The sequence below is a fragment of the Heteronotia binoei genome, chromosome 3, assembly GCF_032191835.1.
Source record: "Heteronotia binoei isolate CCM8104 ecotype False Entrance Well chromosome 3, APGP_CSIRO_Hbin_v1, whole genome shotgun sequence".
Taxonomy (NCBI): Eukaryota; Metazoa; Chordata; class Lepidosauria; order Squamata; family Gekkonidae; genus Heteronotia; species Heteronotia binoei.
In genome coordinates, this window is record NC_083225.1 from 151,633,971 (window position 1) to 151,657,641 (window position 23,671).

At 44.4% G+C, this 23,671-nt stretch overlaps 1 protein-coding gene across 1 annotated transcript in view; it reads left to right on the plus strand.

Moving 5' to 3' along the window:
- Positions 1-16,042, plus strand: part of GAP43 (growth associated protein 43) — a 95,768-nt gene extending 79,726 nt beyond the window's left edge. The window contains exon 3 of the mRNA XM_060234653.1: positions 15,360-16,042. Within this exon, the coding sequence (XP_060090636.1) occupies positions 15,360-15,448 (89 nt within the window). The 3' untranslated portion in view covers positions 15,449-16,042. The remainder of the gene's footprint in view (positions 1-15,359) is intronic.
- Positions 16,043-23,671: the final 7,629 nt, after the last annotated feature.

The following is a 23,671-nucleotide window of genomic DNA, read 5'->3' on the forward strand; positions in this document are numbered from 1 at the left end:
TGAGAGAGAATCAGGGGCTTTTTGTTCATCAAAATGAACCAGAACACTCTCAAATTACAACAGAAGCTTGTCAGCACCAGAAGCTTGACTGTGCTGGACTGTCCACCTTGTCTCAGAAGAGGATGCAAAACCAGTTCCACTAGTGTGGACCAATGCTAAGAGAACATGTGATAAAAGTTCAGAAGTCCCAGAAAAACTTGGTTTATGACACAGGAGCTTTGTGGATTACTTTTACCTTCACTGGAATAGGCCAAATGCCATTCAGATCAATGATATAGTCTGAAATTTCAGTCTGGAAGACAGTATCACATATATCACACTGAACACAGGAGCAGTATAAACAAACAGATGCAGAACTTCATGCATTGTTGGTTCTTCATTGGATCTATCAACAATATAGATATCATCAAAATATGGAACAATACCAGGAATCAGGATGTCTTCTGTGGTAATCAGGAGAATGTCAGGAACCACACAAATGACCACTGCTTTATGCTGAAAGTTGCATGGTAATAGCCTGGGCATCATCACCGATGTCATCCACAAAAAGCTGCTGATAGGCCTCTGCCAAGTCCAATTTGGCAAAGACCATGCCTTCTGATGACAAAGAGGTAACACGGCTCTATAATGGGAGACAGGTGCTGTTGCAGGGCCTTCTTTATGGTGCATGTAATCACCACAGATATAGATGCTGCTATTGGCCTTCACTGGAGTGACAGTTGGTGTAGGATTGGTCACTGAGTTATTGCTGCAATGATAAAATGGAGAAGGCGAGAATGATGTTATAATTACACTTTGGGTCTCCACTGGGGAGAAAAGTGGTGTGTGTGCACACATACATACAGTGGCTAGTTTCACCCTCACTTGGCCCACTCAGTATGTTCCATCTGGTTACAAAATCAGCATTGTGCATTTCTAAACTAATATGGCCATCATGCATGGGGTTGTCTATGCACTGGAGGCACTTGTTTGGGTTTCTGATTCTCCACAGGAACTGTTTTCACTTGGAGGGGTACTGTTGTGCTACAACATATAGACAAAGGTTTCTGGTCAGCTGGACTCAGAGCAAGGTTGACTTCTTGTCAGATGCACTTCATGGGTGTTTGCTGCCACCGCCTTGGCTGAACGTGCTTCTTCCTATGCATTTTGAAATGTGGGCGGGTTTTATTTTTAACACAGACCTCTGCAGGCCCTCATACAAACCACAGACCATGCAGCATCTCCTTCAGTTTCGGGGAACTGCAATACTGTGCCAGGTGCTGTAATTCAGTAAGATATGTAGACAGACCCTAGTTACATTTGTAGGTGCCATAATGTTCTTCACTCATTTCTTGTATGGGTCACATCATTCCACAGAATGGGCAAAACAGAAATGTTCAGGAAGGCCTTATGTCTCAAGTTTGGTTCACTGACTTGAAGTACTCTGAAGTGATTCCCACAAAGCCCAAGACTGCTTTCACTCATGCAAAGCTTAAGGGCTGCTCCCACTTAGCCATTTAAGAGCTGCTCTTAGAATCACAGATTATAGAGTTGAAAGGGACCTCTGGGGTCATCTAGTCCAACCCCTTGCACAGTACAGGAACTTCACAAATACTTCCCTTAAGTTCATAGGATCCTCATTGCTGTCAGATGGTCATCTAGCCTCCATTTAAAAACCTCCAGGAAGGAGAGCCCACCACCTCTCGAGGAAGCCTATTCTACTGAGGAACCACTCTGTCAGGAAGTTCTTCCTAATGTTGAGCCAGAAACTCTTCTGATTTAATTTCAACCCATTGTTTCTGGCCTTCTGGGGGCAAATTCATGTATTTTATAGTCCACAATGAACTTTTTTATGTGCCTCAGAAAGACCCCATACTTATCATGGAGAAAGTAGAGAAAGAAGTACTTTTCTCCCTTTCTCACAATACAAGAACTCGTGGGCATTCAATGAAATTGCTGAGCAGGTTAAAACAGATAAAAGGAAGTACTTCTTCCCCCAAAAGGTGATTAACATGTGGAATTCACTGCCACAGCAGGTGGTGGCGGCTGCAAGCATAGCCAGCTTCAAGAGGGGATTAGATAAAAATATGGAGCAGAGGTCCATCAGTGGCTATTAGCCACAGTGTGTGTGTGTATTGGCCACTGTGTGACACAGAGTGTTGGACTGGATGGGCCATTGGCCTGATCCAACATGGCTTCTCTTATGTTCTTACCAGTGTTAAATATCACAAAGAACAGGGGCTGATTGGCCATTAAGGCCACCAGGGAGAGACCCATTGGAATGATGACCTGGAAGGCTGCCTGGATCTATGCCGAAGCTTTCCTGATGCCAGAACAGTCCATGCAAAATAGGTGGGAGCCACCACTGCTGTGAACTGGTAGATCCTGCAAAGTGGGTGACAGCTGCTGATACCCCTGTGTTGCAGGAGCCAACATCCCTGCCCCATGCAAAGAAAATGAAAGCTGCCAGCCTGGCTTTGCAGGGGCCAGTGGTAGGGATGTCAGCCTCCAGGTGGAACCTGGGGGATCCCCTGTAATTACAGCATATCTCCAGACCACATAGATAAGTTCTCCTGGAGAAAACAAATGTTTTGGAAGTTGGATTCTATGGCATTATGCCCCACTGAGGTCCCTGCCTTCCTCAGGCTCCATCCTCAAGTCTCCAAGAGTTTTCTGAACCTGGATCTGGCAACCCTAGCCCTCATCCCCCACCAGTGACCAGGAGGGATGTGACAATCCTAGCCAGTGGCCCTGCTCTGTATGAGGCAAATTCAAGCCACCTGCCCTCTTTTCATGAGCCAGAAGCCCAATGCTATGCAAGGAAGACATGGCCTGCCAGCACAAGCTGGTGACCTCTACCTTGCAAAAACCTGTGGGAGCTCCTACCATTGCAAGCTGGCTGCTCCCACTTAGCATAATATGAATGGTAGCTAACTGGGCAGAAGCTGCAGCAGCCTATTCCTTCCCTCCCTCTCTGTCGGGGCTGGAGTGAAACTTGTTCTTCATTTTCCCCATTAGGATAGGGCTCTTTCCGGGGCTGTTTTTTATCCCAGTTTACCCTTGATGACAAGAAAGCCAGAGAGAAGGTACATAACTATCAGGCAACTTTATTATAACTGTAAAAGGAATGCTGGTTGGGAACCTTCAATTGGCTGCTAGCAAGATCCAAACTGAACCTGAAGTAAAAAATGAATTTATTTTCTTTGATTTATATCCTGCCCTTCCCACAAGCAGGCTCAGGGTGGGTCACAACAATAAATTACAAAAACTAAAGCAATTAAAAATAAATATCAACATAATTAAAACAGTTTAAAAAGTAGGCATGGGACAGATTATAGTTCAACAATCTCAAAGGTGGGAGCAGCTGGACTATAGTCAAGCTACGAAGGTCTTATTAGCAGCATAGAGTTTAAAGTCACAGCAGGGAGGCCAACTGGTAGATATTCGCCATCTCAAACTGAAGGCCTGGTAGAACTGTAATAGACCTCGCAGGCCCTGATCTCAGTTGGAAGCATGTTCCTCCAGGCTGGGACCAGGTTAGAAAAGGCCCTGGCCAAGGCTAAGCAAACATCCTTTGGGCCTGGGACAACCAGCAAATGGTGATCCATGGAGCACAAGGCTCTCTGGGGCACATACAGGGAGAGGCAATCCCTTAGATATGTCAGTCCCAGGCCGCATAGGGCTTTAAAGGTCATCACTAGCACCTTGAAATGAATCTGGCAGTTGATTGGTGGCCAGTGCAATTGGCATGGCAGAGGCTGGATGCACACCCCCAAAAGCATTGCAGCCAGCAGGTGCACCATTGCATTTTGCACCAGCTGGATTTCTGCACCCGCTGGATCAGCCTCAAGGGTAAGCCCACATAACATGAATTACAGTAATCAAGCCTGGAAGTGACCATTGCATGGGTCACTGTAGCCAAGTCCTGGAGGAGAGGTAGGGAACTAGCTGCCTGATCTGCCATAGATGATAAAAGACACACCTGGCAGCTGTGCGGACCTGGGTCTCCATAGAAAATGAGGCATCCAGAATGAAACTGCTCTTTCTAGGAGGTTGAATTCTATCAGCTTCTAGTATATAGTAAGCTAGCACAACCAGTGTGTTACAAACTATATTCTTTATCCACTCACACCAAAGTATTTCCTGTTTGCTCTTCAGATTTGTTATATCAGCTTTTACATCAAGAGCAGATGCGCATGTATGAGAATTATTCAGTGACTATGATGCCTCTGATCACAATGCCCACATGTCCACTGTCCTACCTAGAGCTTAGATCATGTCAGACATTTGGGTATACAGTGAATTATAGGAGTGCACTTCTCCCAAAGCGAATTGAAATTTGTCGCTGTGATAGAAGATAAGAGGACCATAAGATACTAGAAAGCCTTTAAAAATGAATTGGTGCAGGAAGATTTTATTAAGTAGAAAAACTTGGGTATGAATCGATTTTGAACACTAGAATACCTGAAAGAATGCCCCCTTCTGGACCCATGACAGGGAAGCTCTGTCCTAGGTGTGGTGTCTTTAGACATGAAGTCTCTGGCAATGAAGAATATGGCCTTTTCTAAAATGCTCTGCCTGGGAAGACTTGATTGTCCATTTCATTGCTCTCATGGAGGAAGGCCATAAAAACTTTCCTATTACTTTATCTGGGGAGTTGGGCTGTTGCTACTTTTCTGATTTGCTTAATCACATTTTTTAAAAATTCAGTAATTATGGTTTTGATGTCTGCTGCTTTTTGGAGTTGTATATATTTTACTTGTGTGTTACAGATGGAGGCCAGAGGAAATGGTAAATATTTTTAGTATGAATAAAAATTAAAGAAAGTATTTAATATTTCTCTTGCACCAAAGAATAGTGTTGGCCATTGTTTTCTTGTGATCTTTGCTAGTACTTCTGACCTTGGTTGAAGGCAAAACACCTTATTAAATTAATGTTCACCTAATGCTTGAAGTATGGTATATATCACTTGTCGGTCCTGGAACTTTTAGAAAGAATGATTAGAAAGAAAGATTACTAAGAGCCAGCATGGTTTTCTCAAGAACAAGTCATGTCAAACTAACCTGATCTCTTTTTCTGAGAAAGTGATTACCTTGCTGGATCAGGGGAATGCTGTAGACATCATTTATCTTTATTTCAGTAAGGCTTTTGATAAGGTTTCTCATACTATCTTTGTTGACAAGCTGGTAAAATGTGGTTTGGATTCTGTTACCATTAGGTGGATCTGTAACTGGTTGACAAATCGCACCCAAAGAGTGCTTGTGAATGGTTCCTTATCCTCTTGGAGAGGAGTGACAAGTGGAGTGCCTCAAGGATCTGTCCTGGGACCTGTTTTGTTCAACATCTTTATCAATGATTTGGATGAAGGAATAGAGGGAATGCTTATTAAATTTGTAGATAATACTAAATTGGGAGGGGTTGCAAACACAGAAGACGACAGAAACAGGATACAGGATGACCTTGACAGGCTGGAAAACTGGGCTAAAATCAATAAAATGAATTTTAACAGGGATAAATGTAAAGTTCTGCATTTAGGTAGGAAAAATCCAATGCATGGTTATAGGATGGGGGAGTCTTGTCTTAGCAGTAGTATGTGCAAAAAGGATCTAGGGGTCTTAGTGGATCATATGCTGAACATGAGTCAACAGTGTGATGTGGTGGCTAAAAAGGCAAATGCAATTTTGGGCTGTATCAACAGAAGTATAGTGTCCAGATCATGTGAAGTGATGGTATCGCTTTACTCTGCTCTGGTAAGACCTCACCTGGAGTATTGTGTTCAGCTTTGGGCATCACATTTTAAGAAGGATATAGACAAGCTAGAATGAGTCCAGAGGAGGGCGATGAAGGTGGTGAGGGATCTGGAGACCAAGTCCTATGAGGAAAGGTTGAAGGAGCTGGGGATGTTTAGCCTGGAGAGGAGAGAGCTGAGAGGTGACACCATCACCATCTTCAAGTACTTGAAGGGCTGTCATATAGAGGATGGTGTGGAATTATTTTCTGTGGCCCCAGAAGGTAGGACCAGAACCAATGGGTTGAAATTAAATCAAAAGAGTTCCCAACATCAGGAAGAACTTCCTGACCATTAGAGCGATTCCTCAGTGGAACAGACTTCCTCGGGAGGTGGTGGGCTCTCCTTCCTTTGAGGTTTTTAAACAGAGGCTAGATGGCCATCTGACAGCAATGAAGAATTGTGAATTTAGGGGGGAGGTGTTTGTGAGTTTCTGCATTGTACAGGGGGTTGGACTAGATGACCCTAGAGGTCCTTTCCAACTCTATGATTCTATAAATGGGAACCCAACAGCGCTAACAACATAATTATCCCCTCCTTCATTCTTAGGATTAGGGGTAGATTAGGTTGAATGGGAATAACTTGCAAGTTACCCAGTGAGCTTTCATGGAAGAGTGGAGATCAAAGCTTCCATTTTCCAGATCCTAGTCCAACGTTTTGATCTCTGTACCACACTAGCTTTCGGCAGAATTTAGATTTTCTGTGGAAAATGCAAAGTCATACCATTTGATCCTAAACACATATGTTCATGATATTGTGTGTGTGAACTGCCATCAAGTGGTAGCTGACTTATGGAGACCCCAAAGGGTTTTAAAGCAAGTAAACAAGTGAAGGTGGTTTGCAAAGTCTTCCTTGGTGGTCTCCCATCCAAGTACTGGCCCTGCTTAGCTTCTGAGAACTGACAAGATTGGGCTATACTATACTGTTCCACATCCTGTTCATGATACCAACCTCCAAAGGATGGAAGACTGAGTCAACCTTGAGCCGACTACTAGGGGTGTGCAAAAAAAAAAAGAAAAGAAATTAATTGGATTCAGAAATCTACGGGGCCAAAATATTTGGAATACCGTATATTTCCGAATACTGGTACTCGGAATAGCTGTATAGACTGGAGAGATACGGCTATTTCCGAATATACGGCCCAATTATACCCTATGGGCCATTGAAATCAATGGCAAAATAAGGTATATTGGAAGCCTGCCTGGAGGGGAGGTGGTTTGAGGGAGAGCCCCCAAATCTGCAGGGGACTCTTCCCTACAAACCCCCCAAGTCTCAGAAAGATTGGGCCAAGGGTTCCCATTCCAGGGGCACACAAAGAGGGTGCCCCTATCCCACCATTATGGACCATTGAAATCAATAGCAAAATAGGGTATATTGGAAGCTTCCTGGAGGGGAAGAGGTTTGAAGGAGAGCCCCCAAAACTGCAGGGAACCCGCAGGGGACTCTCCCCTACAAAACCCCCAAGTCTCAAAAAGATTGGGCCAGGAGGTCCCTGTCTTTGGGCTCCCCAAATGTCCCATTGCCACCAAAACTGGGGAAAGCCCAATTAGCCACTTCCTCCACTACAATTGCTGTGAGGAAATTGGCTCTGGCCAGAGGGGAGTTTGAGGGAGAGGCCCCAAAACCGCAGGGCAGTTTCAGGGGACTCCCCCGCATGCAACCCCCCTGCACTCATCTGTGGGCACCCCAAAAGGAACATTGTTCCCAATGGTGAGAAAAAAACAATTATAGCCACTTCCCCCACTGTAATTATTGTGGGGAAAGTAACTCTGGGGAGCAGGGGTTTTTGAGGAGATCCCCCCAAACTGCTGTGCAGCTTCAAGGCGCTGTCCCACATAAAACCCACAAGGCCAAAAAAAAATTGGACCAGGGGGTTCAGTTCCTGGAGCACCCAAAGCCAAACCTAACTTCATACCAGAGAATCTCTGTAGGACCCAAATGCACTACATCAGGGGTGGCCAGCGGTAGCTCTCCAGATGTTTTTTGCCTACAACTCCTATCAGCCCTAGCCAGCATGGCCAATGACTGGGGCTGATGGGAGTTGTAGGCAAAAAACATCTGGAGACCCATGCCACTAAATCCATCTATCTACTCTTTGAACCCTGCTGGCCTGGAACCAATATAAACCCAGTTGCCAATATCACTGCCACACAAAACACAATCTGCTCAAAGTCTGCTCTGCAGACCTGGCTGCAGCAATGCCAGCTCTCCAGCCCTCCCCCAAACAACATGGGGAGAGCTGACCAAGCACAACAAGCATGCTGGTTCTGGGTCTCTCAACCAGATGCCAACTTCCCTGCCACAGAATACGCAACCTACAGATGCCAGCTCTCCAGCCCTGCCCCAAACAACACAACTCTCAAACAAGAGAAACGGTGGACCACACCTAGCTCCACATCATTCTGCATCTGACACAAAACAAGAAGCACTTAGACTTACCTTGAGTGATGGATGGTTGGCTGGTCCAGGCTCTTTTGCGTTACTCAGGGTGCACCATGAGGAGGCAAGCCAGAGTTGCACCCCAAATGAGGAAGATCACTGAAAGGGCCTCAGATTGTGTGAGAGGAAGGGAACCATTCCTTCTCTCTCAGCTCAGCAGCAACACACCAGCTATCACTGTCCCATTAGAGGGACCTCAGCATTGGTATGGTGAGCATTGGCTGCCTGTCATCATCACTAGCACCTCCCTCTTTCTTCTTCCTGCCCCTGGAAAAAAAACCTGGGTTATCCTCGCTGGGCCTGTGGGTGCTGTTGGATACAGTTGGGGGCTGCAATGGCCCTTTCAGTATTATTAGGCATGTGTGGATGGGGACTGGGGAAATTTGGATTGCTTTGCAGATTTTAAATCAGCATTCACTTTTGGTTTGTGGATGGATGAAGGGGGGGCTGCACTGCCAATCAATTTGTGAGTGAGGCTGTCTTTGGACTCTAGTCTTATGTTTAGTAGGAGAGCATTTTACAACCACCTTCCAAGAGTCCAAGAGAGGATGCAGGCAAAAGTAGGTGCTCACTTCATTCACTCTCAAAGTCTACGTTCGGGGAGCCGAACAGAGACAAGTTGACTTTCAGGAAGACCAACTGCTCAACTGTCCAGGGTTGCAGGTGATTGCGATGTGGGCCGACAATGTCGCACATATGTGAAAAGACGCGCTGGCTCTGCATGCTCATCGGTGGGAACGCCTAGGCCATGGAGGAGAGGGCTGGCCAGACCGCCTCCTTCACGACCCAGTAGTCCAAAGGGGATGTTTCCTGTGATTCATTGGGCTCCAAAAGATAGTCCGTCACCTTCGCAGCACCTGTCTCCGCTCTCAGGAGCCTACCGCTCCCAGAGGGGCCAACAAGCCACCCAATGAGTGTCATCTCAGCACTCTTCTTGGCGTGAGTCTGGTGGGAAACACTGCCTAGCCAGGGAGGTTGGGGATGAACAGCAGTGGAAGTGGCAGATGAGCTGCTTCCCCTTCCCTTCTCCTCAGCTACCAGCACTGGGCCCGCCCTGACTCTGCAGCGCTCGACCTTCTGGGAGAGCTCGTCTCACCAGCGATTGAACTCGTTGACCCACTTGGCGATCATGCCCTTAAGGCGCGGGTCTAATATGATTGCCATCATGTAGACCTTATCCTGGGTGAAAGTCGGAAAGCAGGCCTCAAGCCCTTCCTGCAGCCTAACAACCAGGGCGTGCACTGCTGGAGGAACGTCTGCACAGCCTTGAGCTGGCACTAGAAACGAGGTACTCATGAGTCGCGGCTAGATACCAACGATCCTGGTTTTTCATCTGGTCACCCTGAAAACAGATGGCACAATGGTCCTGCAAATGGTGGTTCTAGCAGGAACTTTGTACCAGGGCGCCAGGTACTCGAGCAACCCTAGCACCCCAGGATTCTTGACCACTGAAAATGGAAGCCCATGGGCGACCGACCTGGCAAAGTTCCAGGCGATCACTCTCCTGCCATTCCTGATTCTCCCTCTTGGCACATAGGTTCCACTCCCACCAAACATCTCAGGCAGAGATGCCTGGCGTCTCTGCCCTGTTGCGGAACTCTCCTGGAGAGCTCTGGAGGCAGTGGGATGAACTTCCTGGCTGGGTGGTGTTGGCCGCTTGGGCACCCCAGCACCAGCCTGCTTCTCCCCCTTAAGAAGCACCGCCTGGTGGTGGTTCCGCATCCCCCCGGAGTCAGGTGGGCAGGATCCCACCCACAACTGATCCGAGCCCTGCACAGCTGGCACTGCGCATAGCGTGGATCCTCCATAAGTCGAAAATGCTTCCAGACTTCGGAGGTGACTGGCAGCTTGGGTGTCCGGAGCTACCTCCTGTGAGGTGCTCGGGGCAGACACATCGTGTGTCGGGGTGGCAGGAGGGGCTGGCTGCCGGAGGGAAGTGGGTGGAGATGGAGGCACCTTGTGTGTCTCCATTTCTTCCCCCTCTACCCCATGCGACCTCCCCTCCTGGCCATTCCCTGATGGACTACTGGTGCCCAAAGGAACCGAAGAAGGGCTGGTCCTCCTCAACCAGCTTCTCCTCCAGCTCCTGCACGACACTCTGCACCCTCCTTGGAGTGATCATTTTGGACAGAAAACTGTCCCCAAAGCTCATCTCCAAGGAGGGCTGCTCTTGCTGCCCCTCCTCTGGCTGCTGAGGCTGAGTGACATCAGCTGGAGCAGAGACTGCCTGAGCAGCAGACCCCTGCTCAGTGCCAGCAGCAGCCCCAGCAGCAGCCTCGATGAAGGGCCCAAGGCAGGACTTCTTCATCACACTCGGGCCAGAGATTGGAGTGCTGGAAGGTGGCTGTGGAGTGGCCCTGTGCACAGGTGTGTGGGGGAACTGGGTCCTCCCCGTCCCCTCCATGTCTCTAGTCTTCTCCTTGGCCTTGCCTCCAGGGCCCCTCTTCTGCTGCCTGTCACTCATGTCACCCTTGGCCAGTCTCACACAACCTGAACTAAGAGTGGGTTTTTTTTTACAAACCTAACTCACTACACTGTACCCTGAACCAACAGGTGCCCTGACTTCTTTTTAAAAACCCTCCCACCAAAACTTGTTAGTTTTTTTGGAACCTAACCTGTCCTTCTTTGGGTTGGGGTAGTAGTAGTCTGGTAAAGTTTAGGAGATTAGGTGACCCTGCCTCTACCTGGCTACAGTTTTTAAAAGGCTACCTTGAGATGAAGGCAATCCTTGTTATATCCTCCTAGTTAAACTTCTCCTAACTAGATCCTGGGACAAACCGGATTTCCTTGCAAATTAGAAATCAGGTGTCCCCTATAACTAGAGAGAAGCTGTGGTTGACCCTATGGAAATCTAAGGATGCACCAGCTTTCAGTGGCTGAAAGCAAGATGCACTGCAACCCTAGTCTCTTTAAAAGGGAGCCTGATGTGGCCTCATAGTCACACTGCCTTTTATGAGAAACCTAAAATCTTTTTAAATTGCCCCTATCTGGCCTAGTTGAATTTTGAAAGAAAATAAAGCCCTAAACTGGACTAATTTTGTTTTAAATTTCAAAAAACACAATCCCTAAAAACACCCTTATTAGTGGGGCAGCCTATTTAGTGGCCCTAGCCAAACCGAAAGCACCCTCAGACTCCAAAAATAACTCTATAAAAACATGAAAGTGACCCACCCCACACACCAACCCCCTCACACCAACCAGAGGTAATTAAAAAAAACCAAAACGTGACAGAAAAAAGCTTAATTTTTATCCCCACCCCCCAAAACCAGAACCAGGAAAAGGAACAACAGGACAGGATGCAAAACCAACAACAGATCCAAACAAATCACTGAGAAAAGGCCAAGAAATTCAACTGTTAAAAAACTGATGTTTTAACACTAAAAAACCTCAGGCCAAATCAGTCAACACCCCCCCCCAAAAAACAAACAAACAAACAAACAAACCCAGAACCAGAAAAAGGGACAACAGGACAGGATGTAAAACCAACAACAATAGATCCAAACAAATCACTGAGAAAAGGCCAAAAAACTCAACTGTTAAAACTGATGTTTTAACAATTAAAATTAGGCCAAACAGCCCCGCCCCACAAGAACCAGAACCAGAACCAGAAGAGAAAAGGAACAACAGCAGCACAACAGAGCAGCAACAAATCAAACACAGAATCCTTTTTAAACAGTAAAAAACTTGACTTTTAACAATACAGGAACTTTACCAACCCCTCCCCCCAAAAAAACCTTCACCCTAACCCTAAGAAATCCAAGCCACCTAAATCAGGAAAAGTAAAAGGACACTGCACTTTTAAAAGTCCTCTCACTAAAGTAAGATATAGGCAAATTGGCAACCCCCTCACCCCAGGCCCCAACCCCCAGCAGAACCCCCTAGCCCCAAGTAAGCTACCCACCCAAATCTGGAGAAGTAAAGGGACTCTGAGTCTTAAAAAGTCCTTTTACTTTTATCCTAACTCAAATAAAAACAAGAACCCCAAGACTGTCTTAATAGATGTCTTCTCTTCTCCAGGCAGGTCAGGCAAGGCTGAGAGAGAGCAGCAGCAGCAGCTGAGGCCAGCACAATCTCTCTCACACACCAACACCAACACAGCAGCAATGGAATGGAGTTCAGCCAGACAGACTCCTTAAAAAGGTTCTCTGGCCATACACAGAGAAGTTTAAAAAAATACCACTGCTCTGTTATTGACCAGTAAACAAAAGTAACAAGTAAACAAGTAACACCCAGAACCAGGTGTAAACAAAAGAACAACAATGTTGCTGATGACTGGGGGATTAGCCCAGCCATTAGCTACACAACAGCCCTGCAAAGTGTGCATTTGCAGTGCATTTTGCAAATGCATGCTTTGGATTGGCTGCTGGAGCTCCTCCCCCTTCCCCTCCTTCCCTGATCCTAGAGATGCTATGGGAGAGTTCGAGAAGGCTTCCAAAGGTGGGAAAGGAGGCAAGCAGCTCCCCTGAGGCTTCAGAAGCTCCTTTCCCGCCTTTTCTATGGACTTCCGAATATTGATTCGGAAGTATATGGGAGCTATATACGGCTCTCATAAAATGCCTGTGAATTGGATTCGTAAGTATACGATGTCGTATACTTCCGAATCAGGGGGTATTCGGAGATTTATTTGGTTCAGCCGAACCAAATGCACACCCTTACAGGCTACCTGAACCCAGCTTCTGCCGGTATCAGACTCAGGTTGTGAGCAGAAAGCTTGGACTGAAGTACTGTAGCTTTACCACTCTGCGCCATGGGGCTGCTTTGTTCATGATATTACACAAGCCTAAAATCCTTAGATATAGTTAAAACACACACATTTATAGTATGTTTCACACTTGTTCCCAAAAGGCCATGCAGAAATAAATGGTGTGCTATATTGTCTTGAATGACTCTAATACAATGAGTTACCACAAAGGTCAAGGTGGATATAAGCCAATCAAGCGGCTGATGCTATGAATGTCAAGGGAACAAGATGGTTGTTTTTGAGCGAGCATTGTCAGCTGTAAATATAAGAACAGTGAAGAACTAATCTCCTGAGGCTGTTGTAAAGAATCTGGAGAGCTGATATGATTTATTTTAGCTGGCAGTGTGGTTGATCATTTAAAGATCCCACAAAAGTTCAAACAAAAAACAAAAAGCCCACAAAAATAAAGCCAAAAGCCACCAACCACAAAAAAAGATCCGTGGTGGTGTGTTGTTGTCTTCTCCTGTTTAATTAATCTTGGCAAGTCAAAGAGAGCTGGGCCAATCCCAAGAGATGGCTTTTACTCGGAAATCCACTCAATCTAATTTCACTGATGTAGGGCAGGAAGACTTGGAACAGAGCCTACAAGCCATTAGTACATAGTGTAGGTGAAGGCAGATGGGAATGCTCTCCTCCTTCCGAACTCTACCCCTCCTGCTTCCCTCAACTTTATAACAATCAGAGCTGTATTTATTCACAACACTCATTCATTTACTGATAAAACCCGCATGTATATCATCCTTGTCCTTTCAAGGAAACACATAGTAAACCAAGAAGTGCCGTTTGTAGAGAAAGGGTTTGTCCTTAATGTTTTAACTACTCAAGGACTATACATCTAGTTTAACACAGATGATTTCTCAGTCATTCCAAGCATAAGGAAGAATATTGATGCTGGGAATAGGGTTGCCAACTCTGGCTTGGGGAATTCCTGAAGACTGGAGGTAGAGCCTGGGGAAGGTGGAGTTTGGGATGAGGAAAGAACTCAGTGGGTATGCAATTCCATAGAATTGACCCTCCCAAGCTGCCATTTCCTCTAGAGGAATTGATCTCTGTTGGTTGAAATTCCAGAACTCCAGGTCTCAGTTGAATAATACTTGGGAACCTCCCAGTGCAAGATACAGATTTACTCTTTATCAGTCAAGGAGGGCCCTTGGTTTAATAGGCCTGTGTCAACCAACATCATTGACCTTGCTAGAACCAGAGAATGGACTGGGAGACGAATCTTCCAATTAATTGTTACTATGCTCATTGGAGAGAGAGCAAGTTTGATGGGGATAAGTGGCCCTTGTAATTCATTTAAAATTTATTTGCAGCCTCTATTTGGGAAGCACCATTATTAGGCTATCATTTGAAGTCCTGGAGGCCAGTATCATTATGATATATGAAGATTTTTTCTCACAATACAAAATTCCTGTATATTTTGAACTATAGCACAAGGAATCTATTTATTTAAAATGCCTATATTCCTGGATGACCTAGCATAAATGAATTCAACAAACCGAAAGGAAGGAATTTCCCAAAGGACATTCATTATATTACATTTATAGAGCTATAAATTGAAGCAATACAAGAAATAACCCTTTCTAAAGACAAGATGACATGATGAGAATATATCTAGACTTTTCAGACTGATCTTTGCTTTCCTGATTGTATTATTTAACCCAGGCCACATTCTTGTCAATGTTCCCTCTAAGCTACAGAGTCTTGTGAGCAAAAGCTGCCCTGAGCCTGCTTCGGCCGGGAGGGTGGGATACAAATAAAATGATGATGATGATGATGATGATGATGATGATGATGATGATGATGATGATGATGATGATGATGATGATGATGATGATGATGATGATGAAGTTGTGAGCTACTGCATAAATTAGTGTGATCTGGGGTCATCCTTCCTGAGCTAAGACAAACATCTTTTGAGCTGGAGGCTAAAAATCTGTGAGCTAGCTCATGCTAACTCAGCTTAGAGGGAACACTGATTCTGGTGTATATTCCAGTTCTTCCTTCCCCCTCCAGATAATACCAGTGTCAGGGTTTTTTTTAGATGTGCCATGTATCTAGTGCTTTCTGCTGCATATTCCCATGTCATCAACACACATTAGATTCACTGGTATAAAATTTAATTGTACTTAGTGTAATGAATTTATTCACTGCCCCATATTCACAATTGTACAACATTCTATTAGGATCTCTGTTTCATTCCTGTGTCCAGAAAGAATAAGGAAGTTAGTAAGGCACAGGCCAGTGGGCCTGGGAAGTAGGAAAGCTCCAGACTTAAGTTGTCAAGACATGTCTAGAATTTGGAACCTAGAAAGAGGAGTCAACTCCAATCTAATATGTGCACTCCCCTTTTCTAATACAGTTATCCTTGCTCCATGCATGTCCTTACTGTTGTATGTTTGTGCCTCTTAGATGCTGTAGAAGAAACCAAACCTTCTGAAAGTGCCCAGCAGGAAGAAGCAAAAGAAGATGAGAGCAAGGCGGACCAAGAAAATGCCTGAACATTAAGAAATGACTCCCCATTTGCCCCTCCCTCCCTCCTCTTTCCTGTATCTTTCCTTCCTTCCTTGTTCCCATCTGACCCGCTCCCACTCACACCTGTGAGTCTGTCTGTCCTCCTTGTCCACTCCTTCCTCCCACAATCCTTTTTCTCTCTGTGTGGCAAACATTTAAAGAAAAAAAAAGCAGGAAAAATCCCAGTCAAACAGTGTGGCTTAAACATTTTGTTTCTTGGTGTTGTTATGGCGAGTTTTTTGGTAATGATGATCCAATCATTTTGGGAAAATTCTTGCACTGTATCAGAATTCTTTGGTCTGCGCGTGCGTGTGTTTGTCTGCCCACCACGAATGCGCTCTCTCTCTCTCTCTCTTTCCCTCTCTCTCTGTTCCAAGTGTGTGTGCAATGTTACGTTCATCTGAGGAGTCCAAACCTATTGAGTGAGTTAAGAAAAAAAGAACAAAGATTTTTCTTTTCTCCCTTTTTCAATGTGATGATGGAATGAACTAAAGGAGACAAAACAAACAAAGAAAAACAGAATGAAAAATACAACCCCAGTTTGTTTTAAAAAAATAAAGCAAATGTGCCAATTAGCGTAACTTGCGACTCCTGGCTCCTTTTTCAAACTGAAGAATAATAATAAAGGAGAATAATTATAATGACATCACTGTGATTGATTTCTGTAACACTTCTCAGTCCACTTAGGTCTATGCATTATATATAAAGATGAAAAATCTTGAGGGTGGTTAGTTATGTTCTGGATTTCAGCTGAGAACCAGTTGCATGTGGCATTTTATAAATGGAGGTCCATCTTTGTGTCTGCAATTGTGTTGTCATAGGACAGGCCACAGTAGTGGTATTTTCCTATCCATTAACAAAACCAAGAATCTTGCTGTATGTAGAATGATAAAAAAATAGTGCATGTTTGTGCTGCTATTTGCATATCATAGTATACATCTGTTTTATGCACAACTGAACATCTTCCATCTATGAAAATGTAAAGACATCCCAGGAGCTATGACAAAACTAAATGGAACTTGGTTAGAATCTCTTCTCAAGTTGTCCTGCTGCAGTTAATATTTGGTAATCATCTTCTTTTCAGTGTAAGAGAATAATTATTCAGTTCTAACCACATTAAGTAAGTAAGTATTTTAGTAGTACTTACCTAAGTAGTAGTTTGGGGTTCTTACTTGTAGGTAAGTATGTTGATGGTTGCAGGATAATTGGATACAGATTTGGGGACAACCAGGATTTTGTAGACCAACTGATTGTTGGGAAAAGGGACAGGTGAAAGGCCTGGCAATTTGACAGAAAATAATCAGATGAAAATCAGTTTTATCCAGAAGGGTGCTCAATATGTCTTGAAACAGCTCGAGGCTTGGTAGACCAGCTATAGAAAAATATGCCTTTGAACATCTCAACACTGCCTTCTAGTTTTCTGTCTGAAATGTATAACGTACGTTTCTAGCCTACAGGATTTTTCATCTTGTGGTTGCCAAGAGTTTGACACAAATTTCAGGGGATAGCTCCTTTCACAGCTTCATTGCAGTTTCCCTGTGTGTTTTCTGTAAATTCGCAAAAAGGAAAGGATTGCTGTTACAAACCAGATTTTATGGATGACCTTGACACCAATGTAAATATTGTGCTGATCTCCTTCTTCTAGTCCTTAACTGACTCAGCCTTATTATTTACGACTTCAGGTTCAAACTATGTAACCACCAGTTCATAGCTGGCAGCTTTGGCAGGGGCCTGTGGGCACTGACATCTTCCATTGGGTCAACTACCGATTTTATGAGTTGCCATATCCGATTCTGCTTTCAGTTTTAAGCCTCTAATGTATACTAGTCTTGACAAGAACTTCATCAGAAGTCATCTGGAAAACAGAAAATTGTAGAAGGAAGGATCTGGAGAAACAAAACTGCTATACATATAAAAATTATTTTAACTTTTATATTTGTAACCTAGATCTCCCTGGCCTGTGTCTAACATTGAAAGCGTTTTTGATTTGTGTTGTTATGGTAACTCTTAAAATGAAGTTACAATGAACAAAGGATGAATGAAGGGATGAAAACATCCATTCAACACTATACTATTCACTAAAAATAGTATTTATGGAAGCTGGCCACCACTATGGCAACTACTGTCTCCCTTTCCTGTAGCTACGCAGCACCCTCCACTGACAACAGAGTGTATATATCATGAAGAGAGAGGAACATTTTACTCAGGAAATTAGGATGGTAAGAAGAAAGCAACACCAAGTGTTAGTGAACACACTATTGGTCAAAGCTGTGGGCCTACATGGAACAATATCTTGACTTGGCTTGGGTGGTAGCACATTCTCATATTTAACATAAACTCATGACTTTTGCACTAAGCAACTGTGTCTGTTGTGGGGGAGGAAGGTAAAGGAGATTGTGAGCCACTCTGAGACTCTTCGGAGTGGAGGGCGGGATATAAATCTAAGCAACTGTTGAGTAATAACCCCGCTGAATGACTTCTGCTATATCCCAATTATGTGCTAGTTAGCTTTAGTTTGGAAGGAAATGATTTCACATTCCTTGCTAATTCCAAGAGAAGTTCAATTTAATCCTCTTTGATCGTGCCAGTGGACTGTCCAATTTCTATCTCCATAAAGTATCTGATACTGTTCATAAATCCTAGAATTGCTTTTTCTGCTGGGACCAAAACCATTCATTTGAGAAAGCTACCCACCCATCCACATACCAATATCTAGCTGAAGACCACCAGTTTTCTTGGACAATGACTTTCTTCAGCATTCTACATTTTCTCTAGGGTTCAGTCTGGATACCTGCTAGGAGGACCAGCTTTTTTTTTTCTTTTAATCTGATGAGACCTGACAGGCTCAATAGCCCAGGGCAGGTATAGCTGTCTGTGTCTGCTGTTCTCTTTATTAGCTGTGAGAGCAAACAGTTTAATTGTATTACTGGAAAACCATTTTTAAGGTCGCTTCTGTAAAAGAGCTCTTAAGATGGTCATAAATCTTCCAAGTGGTGCCCTTTCACTGCCCTGATTAATGTCACCAGATCGTCTGCCAGCCTTTTTAATATGGCTTCTAAGAAAGACTGGAAACAAGAGCCTTGGTACCCAAGTAGTATTGTACAAAATCACCCCATATATGATTGGAGACAGAATGACTAGGCTATAACACCCAAAGCGAAGCTGTAACTTGCTGTCAGAGCAACATGTTTGAATAGGTTACTAGAGAAAAATGAATACAAAAGCAGGCAGGGGAGAGGCATTGCAAAAGGCATATTTCTTTGCAATGAGTGGGTGTGTGTTGAATGAGTATGCTAGACTGACATAGATATGACACCTGTAATTCAAACTGACTGTGCAGATTTATCAAAGAAAGGTACTATTTATCCCACTCCTCTTTCAGAAAATAATTAGAGGCTTGGATTTTATCCAGGCCTTATTTTTTCCCCTGGGAGAATGTGGCAAAATGGATTTCCAGAACCATGACATGAAAACATGACATAGAGTCTACATGGAAACAAAATTCTTAAACAATATTTGAAAGTTCACACAGTACACCTGTGTGTTTCTCCTTTTTTCCCCTCTTGAGAGTTCCAGCAACTCTTTTTCTAGGAAAAACCCCCATGATTTTATCTAAACTATAAACTTGGTCTAGATGAGCAGTGAGGAGAGGCTTAGGATGAAACAAAGTTTTGCCTCTAATGTGTGATTTCAAAATAGATTTAGGCAGGGCTTTTTTTGTAGCAGGAACTCCTTTTCATATTAGGCTACACGTCCCTGATGTAGCCTATCCTCCAAGAGCTTACAAGGCCCTTAGTACAGGGCCTACTGTAAGCTCTTAGAGGATTGGCTACATCAGGGTCATGTTATGTAATATGCAAAGGAGTTCTGGCTACAAAAAAGCCGTGGCTTTAGGGCCAGGAAGACTCAATTCCTAACATAAAAGTGTTGGGCAGGAGGAAGATACTTAACCTTTGCCACTTTCCCCTAACTTTCATCCTCAGCTCCCCCTTCCCCACCCCAGGTTTCAGGTCTATGTCAGTGTCTGAAGTATCAAACTAAACGTCATCCTAAGGAAAAAGTAGGTTTGCAGGAGTGGGAGAATGAAGAAAGACATCACCTCTCATCTTGCTCTGGTGTTGTGGGATATAATATCCCAGATACGCAGTCCTAACACATCCTTATACTTTACTCATTGGAGTTGGGAGTAAGCAGTGAAGTAGTCAAGTTTGCAGATGACACTAAATTGTTCAGGGTGGTGAGAACCAGAGAGGGTTGTGAGGCACTCCAAAGGGATCTGTTGAGGCTGGGTGAGTGGACGTCAACGTGGCAGATGAGGTTCAATGTGGCCAAGTACAAAGTAATGCACATTAGGGCCAAGAATCCCAGCTACAAATACAAGTTGATGGGGTGTGAACTGGCAGAGACTGACCAAGATCTTGGGGTCGTGGTAGATAACTCACTGAAAATGTCAAGACAGTGTGCGATTGCAATAAAAAAGGCCAACGCCATGCTAGGAATTATTAGGAAGGGAACTGAAAACAAATCAACCAGTATCATAATGCCCCTGTATAAATCGATGGTGTGGTCTCATTTGGAATACTGTGTACAATTCTGGTCACCGAACCTCAAAAAGCATATTATAACATTGGAAAAAGTCCAGAAAAGGACAACTAGAATGATTAAAGGTTTGGAACACTTTCCCTGTGAAGAAAGGTTAAAACACTTGGGGCTCTTCTGCTTGGAGAAATGTCGACTGCAGGGTGACATGATAGAGGTTTACAAGATTATGCACGGAATGGAGAAAGTAGAGAAAGAAGTACTTTTCTCCCTTTCTCACAATACAAGAACTCGTGGGCATTCAATGAAATTGCTGAGCAGTCAGGTTAAAACAGATAAAAGGAAGTACTTCTTCACCCAAAGGGTGATTGATTAATATGTGGAATTCACTGCCACAGGAGGTGGCGGTGGCTACAAGCATAGCCAGCTTCAAGAGGGGATTGGATAAAAATATGGAGCAGAGGTCCATCAGTGGCTATTAGCCATAGTATATTATTGGAACTGTTTGGGGCAGTGATGCTCTGTATTCTTATTTATTTATTTATTACGTTCAACTTATATCCTGCCCTCTCCGCAAGCGGACTCAGGGCGGCTTGGTGCTTGGAGGGGGGCAAAGTGGAAGGGCTTCTAGATCCATTTGTGAACATCCTGATGGCACTTGAGTTTTTTGGGGGGCCATTGTGTGACACAGAGTGTTGGACTGGATGGGCCACATGGCTTCTCTTATGTTCTTACTATGAATGCTAGCTGGGTGACTTTTGGCCAGTTTCACGCTCTCAACCTAACCTACCTTGTTGTGAGGAGGAAAAGGAGGCTAGGAGAACAATGTAAGCTGGGGACAAAGACAGGGTAATAGCAAAAATACATAAAAATAAAGCCCTGCTGCAGAGGTGTGAAATAGCTTAGTTTAATAACCACAATAGATTTGAGTTAATACATTTAATTAATTTATGTTAATTATAATATGTCTTTCTGAGACTCAACATGGATTACACAGCATAGTAGTAGTAGTAATAATAATAGTAATGCTTATTGTGGCCTACAAGCAATATCAAACACAAAACAATCAACAACTAATAATGCACAAACATTCCAATTACAATATTCATCCAGATCCATAACCACAAAGTAAAATTTTAAAATCCTAACATTTACACATGGGACATTAATTTGGCTTGTATTTTCATAGCAGAAAACATGGATTACACAGTGTAAGTCAACACAATCAACAGGATGAGACATCTAATAAGCAATGCAGTAGGACTAGAATTACAGATATCTGAAACAACAGAAAATTGGACTGCATAAGTAAAAACAACATAGAAACAGTAAGATAATACATACAACAAACAGATAATACATACTACCCACAGTACTTTAGTCCACAGTTCTGTTCTGTTTACCAAAGCACCTTCCTGAACCATTCTGCTACAGAGCCTTATTATTTTAATTTAAAAAACCCTCCTGAACAATTCTGTTTTATATAGTTTGCAGAGAGACAGAAGCGGGAGAGCCTGCATCTCACACCTTTTGTTCCCAGTTATTTTACAGGATTGCTGTCTAGAAGACCTTCAATCTTCTCTCAAACACTGCAGTCATATGAAAGGCACAAAAGCTTTCAAAACTGACCCTATAACAACTGGCATTGCTTAGGAATATACACTTGCACAAAAAATTAGCACAGGCCTTAATATAGTAGCTAGAACAATCTTGGTTATCACTTACATTTAAATCTGTAATTTTCTAATGCTGTACAGTGATTGTGGTTTATCTACATATCCAGAAGACCATGACTGCCAACAAGTTTATTCCTCCTTTCCTAACATATTAATAGGACGTAGAGCAGTACCATAAAGAGTGATTTTAGGAAGTACTAAAAGCACTCTAGGATGGCATATTAAGTTTTCCTACAGGTATGCGATAGAGCAGGGGTCCCCGAACCCCGGGTCCTGGACCAGTACTGGTCCATGGCCTGTTTCCAGGTGGGCCGCACAGCTGCCCCCCCCCCGCGCAGCCTCATTGTCTCCCTGCGCAGCCTCACCGTCCCTCGTTTATACCACTTTAAGGCCAGGGAAGGTGTCATGAAGGCCGACCTCCCCCGCCCCCTGCTGATCAGCTGATCCAATCAGTGGGGAAAATTGCGGCAGTAGCGGCGAGCGACCACTGAAACAGCCGCACTGCTGTAGTTTTCCTGGCAGATTGGATCAGCTGATTGGCGGGGGGTGGGGGAGGTTGGTCTGGAAGGCACTTCACTTTCCCTGGCCTTAAAGTGGCAAAAACAGGAGGTGGTGAGGCTGCATGGGGGCGTGTGGCAAAACTGCGGGGGGTGGGGCAGAGGAGGGAGAAGGAAATGGGGGAGGAGGAGGTGCCACAGGGGGAGGAGGAGGCGCCACGGGGGGGGCACCCACTGATTCTGGGGCCACGGTGGGCCAGCCAGCCCTGGGGCCGGTCCCTGGAATAAAAAAGGTTGGGGGCCTCTGCCATAGAGCATGATGATGTTCCTGGAATGCTTTATGGCATATTTGTAGAAAACTTGAGTACAGAATTTGTTATGGTTTTGAAAGCATCAAGAATATAAGAACATTAGAAGAGTCCTGCTGGATCAGACCAATGGTCCATCTAATCCAGCATCCTGTCTCACACAGTGGCCATCCAGTTCCTCTGGATTGCCAACAACAGGGCATAGAGGATGAGGCCTTGCCCTGATGTTGCCTCCCGGCACTGGGATCCAGAAGTTTAATGCCTCTGAGCTTGGAGGTTCCCCTCAGTCACCATTGGCAGACTTATCCTCCATGAATCTTTCTAATTGGCTTTTAAAGATGTTTATTCCCGTAGCCATCATTACCTTCTCTGACAGTGAATTCCACATTTTAATCACCCTCTGTGAAAAGTCGTATTTCCTTGCATGTCCTAAACTAGTGCCCATCAGCTTCATTAGATGCTCTCAAGATACAATATTTTGGAAGTAAAATTTCTCTTTGTCAGCTCTCTTCACCCCATGTATCTCTCCTATATAATAATTCCCTTAGCACACTGGTCGCAAATCAGATACTTTCCCATTGGCTGAGCTGCCTGTCACTGCTTCGCAGAGGAAAGAAAGCCTTCCTTTGATTGACTGAGGGCTCCTCCCTCTCTTCTGAAAGGGAAACAACCAGGGCTGGAGGGGGGAGGATGGTGTCCCATGGCAGCAGACCAGATAGAGAAGGGAGAACAAGAGAGAGAGAGAGAGAGAGAGAGAGAGAGAGAGAGAGAGAGAGAGAGAGAGAGAATGAACTCTTGTGTTTAAAACTAACAACATTATCAGAGAGACAGCTTTGGTCTGAAAGGTATCACTAAAGGTCTTTGAGGGAGAACTCATTGGGCCCAGTCCTGACTAGGGCTGCCAGTTCCAAGTTGGTGGGAAATTCCTGGAAATTTTGTGGTGGAGTTTTAGGACAGCAGGGTTTGGGAAGGGGAGAGGCCTCAGCTGAATATAATGCCATAAAGTCCAACCTCCAGAGCAGTTATTTTCTCCAGGGGTAGAGAGAGTGGGGAGAAAGACTGTCCTTTTCCTAGGTAGAGGCTGCAGGGAGTGGGGATGAGATGGAAAACTGAAGTCAGATAAAGGGAAGGAAAGAAGGTTGCCAACTCCAGGTTGGGAAATTCCTGGAGATTTGAGGGGTGGAGCCTGG